This window comes from Schistocerca gregaria, chromosome 10, assembly GCF_023897955.1.
Source record: "Schistocerca gregaria isolate iqSchGreg1 chromosome 10, iqSchGreg1.2, whole genome shotgun sequence".
In the NCBI taxonomy this organism is placed as follows: domain Eukaryota; kingdom Metazoa; phylum Arthropoda; class Insecta; order Orthoptera; family Acrididae; genus Schistocerca; species Schistocerca gregaria.
Window position 1 is genome coordinate 125,809,608 of NC_064929.1, and position 6,000 is coordinate 125,815,607.

Consider the following 6,000-nt stretch of genomic DNA (forward strand, 5'->3'; position numbering starts at 1 on the left):
TAAAAACAATACTGAAAAATAACAAACATGAAATGCTCGAGAATAAACCAAATAAAAAAACACCAAAACTCTGGAATTGAGTATTTCATTTTACCTACATTGCTCATAGGAAAACGATACTAGGCAAGTCCCACTGCCCCCCCCCCCCCCCCACCCAAAAAAAAACCACTACTGAAAACATTACTGCATAAACGCATGCCTGGTTTGAGAAGCAGAGACTTAGCTCAATGTGAAACTTCAACACATTCTGCCAAGCAGCCATATAACTGAAGAACTTTAACTACTTATGCCATATTGTCATCCACAGCATCAACCAACCAATGACTAGCAAACTCATTGACTGTGTTTGTAGATTATGTGTAATTGTATCTGGTGGCACCCTCTGGTGGAGGATGTTGATGTGCTGAGTTTTATGTGTGGTATTAAATTTGGTTCACTTGTGTTTTGGTTGTCATTGTGCTAATGTGGTTTAGTCTGGGTAGTTGGTATGGTAACACGGGCTGTGGAAGTGTTTTCACTGAGTTACTAAGTTTTTTTTTTTTTTTTGGCGTTTTGTTAGGCCTGATTTGTTTGGTGTTTGTTGTGTGGAAGGAAATCTAAATTTTTCCTGCTCTTTTGTTAGGCATGGATATGACAGTGAAGTGATAGGTGATGAGATGATGTTTGTCATACAGTTTCTGCAGGTGTCCGGTTTTATTGCTAACATTTGTGGGAACAATGTGAGGTTGTGTATGTTGCGGTGGCTCAGATCAGGGATAAGCATATGTGGTGTCGGCCGAGGGACAATATCTGGCTCTCGATACATGGTTCAAGAAATGTAGGTCGGCCACAAGAGATACTGTCCTGCTCATGTATTATTTTTGTTATCAGTCTTCTAAGTTATTGTCTGCATGGAGTTGGTGTGAGTGAGAGAAGTGTTTTGGTTTTGTATGGAAAATGGAAATGAAGTCCTATGTTGCTTGACAGAACGTAAGGGAACGATGCGGGAGACCGGCACTGCTGCACTAGGCAAGGTTCTAATGAGGTGGTTTGCTGTTGCTTTCCTCCGACCGTAATGGCAAAGAATGACGACGACGACAGACCACCACCCAGTCATGTTGGGGCAGGTGAAAATCCCTAAACCCGCGGGGAACCAAACCCGGGACCCCTTGCTCAGGAAGCGAGAATGCTACTGCGAGTCTACGAGCAACGAATCATAGTCTGGCAAGAGGGAGGGACCGTTCTTGGGTTGGTATGTGGGTGTGGGGGCTATTATTTCAGAGGGTGGGTATGCTGATCAAGTGTTTATGGTTTCGCAGGTTCATAGAGGGAACTAGTGGAGCTGAATAAGGAATATATTGAGGAGGGTAGTACTTTAATGTCTGACGCATTTTCGTCTTATAGGGGTTTGGGGATGAGTGGCTGTAATCATTTACTAGTTAACCATAGTACAGAGTTTAAAGATTGACACTGGAGCTTGTACTAATATGTTAGAGGTGTTTTTTTTTTTTGGCTAGTCAGGTGGGGGGGGGGGGGGGGGGGAAGGCGCTCGAGTTTTGCTGGTGGAAAAGCAGCCTTAGAATTTTTATGTTACATATACATAACCAAAAGCTAGGGGTGTGTGTGTGTGTGTGTAGAGGAGAGAGAGAGAGAGAGAGAGAGAGAGAGAGAGAGAGAGAGAGAGAGAGAGAATGCGGTGGCCAAACTAGACAATACTGCAAGAGACATATATTGGTATATAATTTTTATTTTCATTTTATTCTATAGCAACGCTGATGTTTGCCTGTCATATATTTATGGTATGTTGGTCATGTTTTAATTGGTTGTGAATATGAGGATCTATGGATTTCCGACTTCTTGTAGTTTTGGTTCACTTTTGGAAATTGTACTTGTTGTTTATTGAGGTGTCTGATTCAACCCATCTGATATGACCCACGACATCTTAAACATGGCAAAAATAAACAGCTGCGGTTGAGCTATATAGGTCAAGGGAAATGTCCAATTCATGTTAGTTTTGTGGCTGTAGCTGTAATTTGAATTTTTTGGGGGTATTATTTGTTTTTGGATGGAGGGATGTTTTACAATATTATATATTTTACCTGTCCCCACCCTAAACCCCAGTTGTCCCATTAGTTTAACTTAATTTTTGGAGTGAGATATTCTTGTATCATTTTCATTTTTGCTCAGGTTTATTGGCATGTGAATATACTAATATCATCACTGCCATTTTGTATCCATCCTAAGTAGGCGTTTTCGCCATATTTAAGAGGTCATGGGTCAAATCAGGTGGGTTCAATTGGACACATCAATAATGCCACCCCCACAACATCGAGTAACAAGCAGCACTAAGGTCAATAACACACTAACATCACTCACAAACAGTTTAGAAACAATAACCACACTCAGTAGTGCACCACTACTTACTCCAAACACGCCTTTTGCAAACACAATCCCTTTCTAACACACCGCATTTAAATGACGTCATGAAACACAACACAGCTATGCCATGGGCCAAAGCACACAGGCGAGTTGGATCCTTCCACTGATCCAACAAAACCTTTCCAGGACTGGCTAAGCTTAGTGAAGTGATTCAACAGTTATGTTCATGCAACGAGAATTCTAAATAAAATAACCAATTTAGCTCCTTTAAAAAAAAAAAAAACTGTATCATACATATTTCATATCACTCGTTAAACACTGTATAATTAATTCGGGTGTTGAAAAAGCAAATATGCTTATGAAATAAGACATAGATCGAACTACCTATAAAATATGGACCTAGTTCCAGGAATTAGAAGCAAGAAACTACGGTAAAAAACACTGAGGAACTTGAGAAAGACCAGTATTCTATTCATTAATGACTGTATATGGCATGTTGTGTGACAAAAATTATGCTCTTAAGAGGGTCCCTGTTCTAAAAGGAACTGGATTTTGGAAGGAAACATGTTAAGGTGTTATGTAAATGTTTCATTCTGTCACATGAAATGATCCATACCTGGAACATAGATGTGGCTGATGTTTTACAATTTCTAATGAACTGCTCTGACAGTTACACTAGTAACTACCAAGGACTGATTACATTTCATGTATAGCTACCACCTATGCTCTTCACTTACAAGAAACTACATTTTATCCAAAAATGAGAAGTTAGTTCAAGTTTAATCTGGCAGATAGACAAATTACACTGCAGAGAGAAAACCACAGCATAGATGGGGAAAAATTGGCCATTCATTCGTTTAAGGAGTCATTCTAGTATTTGCCTCAAATGATGTAGCTTAAGAGAACCTTTGGGGAGGGGGGGAACTAATTTACACTGCTGGGTGGGGATTTGAACACTCCTCTAAAATAAGGATTCAGTGGGGCCTAATGTTCAAATCATTGAGCATTTTAAGAGTCATTTACACATTAAACTGAGCCTGAATACCCAACATTTCTTAACTATGCAGAGATTCATAGCATTTGACACGAGGTATGTGACCACGAAAATTCAAATTTATTAAACCAAAATATTGCACAAAACAGTAGTGTATATTGACACCAAATAATGTAGATGTTTTATTTATGATTCGCCCACACCAAGTCTTCTATTCTTTGTGAAAATAACACATTTTGAAAACTGTATACAAGCCTACATAGTATTGGTCATGTGTGGTCGCATAGATGTAACAAATACAGAAGATTTAACTTGCTTTCTTGTCACAAATCTTTTGAGTTTTTCCATGTATTCTTACTTCCAAAGTTGATACCTCATCCACTGTTACAACATAATGTGTAGGATGTGTGAAAGAAAATATGGCACAAATGCGTCAACATCTGTATGTATTAAAACAGCCATTGTTCAACACATTCCATGACTTGGGGAAAAAAAAACAGCCTTCATCAGATGCAAAGAATAATTTTTTATATGGATAGACCTTTAAATGACAATGTTAATACTTTTTTTACCTGCTTCCCACAAATATCAGTACTATAGTTCAGTACATTTATTATAATCACAGCTGCAATGTGCACTGATAGAACAAAGACAAATGCAAACTAAACTCTTCTATTGTTGATGTATCACTTTTTCTGAGTCCAGAAATAAACTTTTGTAGAGAGGAACATATGAATCATCTGTAGAGTCAAAGTAACACAAAAAAATATTTAAACAGGAACCATTCTCACTTATCAAATTCTGGAGATTGTCAAAGGCACATGTGGGTGCAGGAAATCCCAGTTTGGATGGATGACTGAGTCAGTCCTGTTACACTTGTGCATTCAGATTCCAAGACAGCGTCCAGTAAGTCATAAGAAAACAATGTAGCTGATTAAATACTTGAAACAGAAGGTACAATGACTTGCAATTTCAGAAAGATCGGGTAAAACAATTTAAAGTTACACTGTAGATAGTTTTAAAAATAAAGCAAAAATAAAAGAAAACTCAAGAAAATTGCAAAATTGAATAACGGTATACAAATATTTAAACACAGAACCAAACAGAACAAAAGAATTCAATGCGGTAATTCACTGTTATTAGCATTTTCATCATCATTAGAATACAAAGGGGGGAAAATCCAGTACAATTCACAATCGCTCACATTAAGTCACCATAGCAGTTCATAAAATTTTCTGAATTGGTTAACACAGGCATAACATTCAAACATGTGACGAAAAACGAAATGTGGCATACATAATTAATTCATTAAACGATGGTTCATCATCTAGCTGAAATGTAATTCCTACTTCACTTTCGCCCAAGAGTAATAGAATTTACAGTTGCATGAATATATCTGAAATATATGAACGTAATATACTACACTTACTTCAATGAGAATAATTTCCACTTCAGTTCAATGCAACGGAACAGCAATCGCTAGCCATGTTGCATTTCAGTTTCATTGTGTCATATTTACCATGTAACACAACACAAGCAACGAAGTTTTTCCTTCTTTTGTAACAGCATGTATCAGCAGCAGTCACATCAAAAGGTGAACTAGGAATCATTGTTTACCATCAGAATTTTCAATTAAAATACCGATTCTGTTTACACGCACATCCAACAGACGCGCTTACCCAGCTTTATGCCAGGAAACAATGCGACGTTGCCAACTTAACTACGCCTGAAGCAGCATTCATCATGTCGGCCAAGTTACAATAAATTGGAATATAAACATTATGCAAAATCTCATAATGTGTATGCTTTACTCTGCCGAAAATACGTAACAAGGGAATGAACTACACTGTTTGATCATAATCAAACCGGTATCACACAGAGTGGAAATCTCTATTACCTAACTCATAACAGGGGCCACAAGAAACATTTCACACAAAACAAGAACTTGGCATCAGAAACAAGCTATCACAGACAGATGTATCTATGAAATTAATTCTGATAATGCCTATCTTACACCTGCAACTCTTCGATCGTTCATAGGCTGCGAAATTATTAAAAACTACGGTAAAAAGTATTAATAAAATAAACAACACTAGCATAGAGATTGCCAAATAAATGCCGAATCTGGATTAAGTATTTACACTTACGTTTCCAAACGAATTTTCTTCAATGCTACAAGTTCTCCGGTATGTTGATTCTTAGCTTTGTATACAACTCCGTATGTACCTTCCCCGATTTTCTCTATTTTCGTGAATGCTTCCATTCTGTCTTCATATAAGCTAAGAGTACTTCCTAATATTTAGTTACACCATGCTTAAACTAGCCAAAATTAGCGTGTTAGTATTTGGTTAGTGACGAACATCGAAACAGAAACTTACTACGCTATTCCCGCGCTTTCAGTCCACCGCTTCCTCGACCACAAGTGCAGCCAATATGGTGCCAACAAGCCAGTGGTAAACAAAATATTGATCGCTTACTATTATTAGCTGCTAACATTGGACGGAAAGAAGCAGTTAGTAACAGAATAATAAGCAATGTAGAATATAGTCTTTTTAATGCAACGTACGTCAAGTAAATTATCCTGCATTTTTCGAAGTAATTGACGCATTTTTTTGTATTCTTTTTTTATCCTCTCTTGCCTCGCGAAT

General features: G+C 37.6%; 1 protein-coding gene across 1 annotated transcript in view; it reads right to left on the reverse strand.

Annotated features, from left to right (window-relative positions):
* Positions 1–5,789, reverse strand: part of LOC126293448 (cyclin-dependent kinase 2-like) — a 40,542-nt gene extending 34,753 nt beyond the window's left edge. Inside the window, exon 1 of the mRNA XM_049986681.1 lies at positions 5,500–5,789. Coding sequence (XP_049842638.1) covers positions 5,500–5,615 — 116 coding nt within the window. The 5' untranslated portion in view covers positions 5,616–5,789. The remainder of the gene's footprint in view (positions 1–5,499) is intronic.
* Between the last annotated feature and the right edge of the window lie 211 nt (positions 5,790–6,000).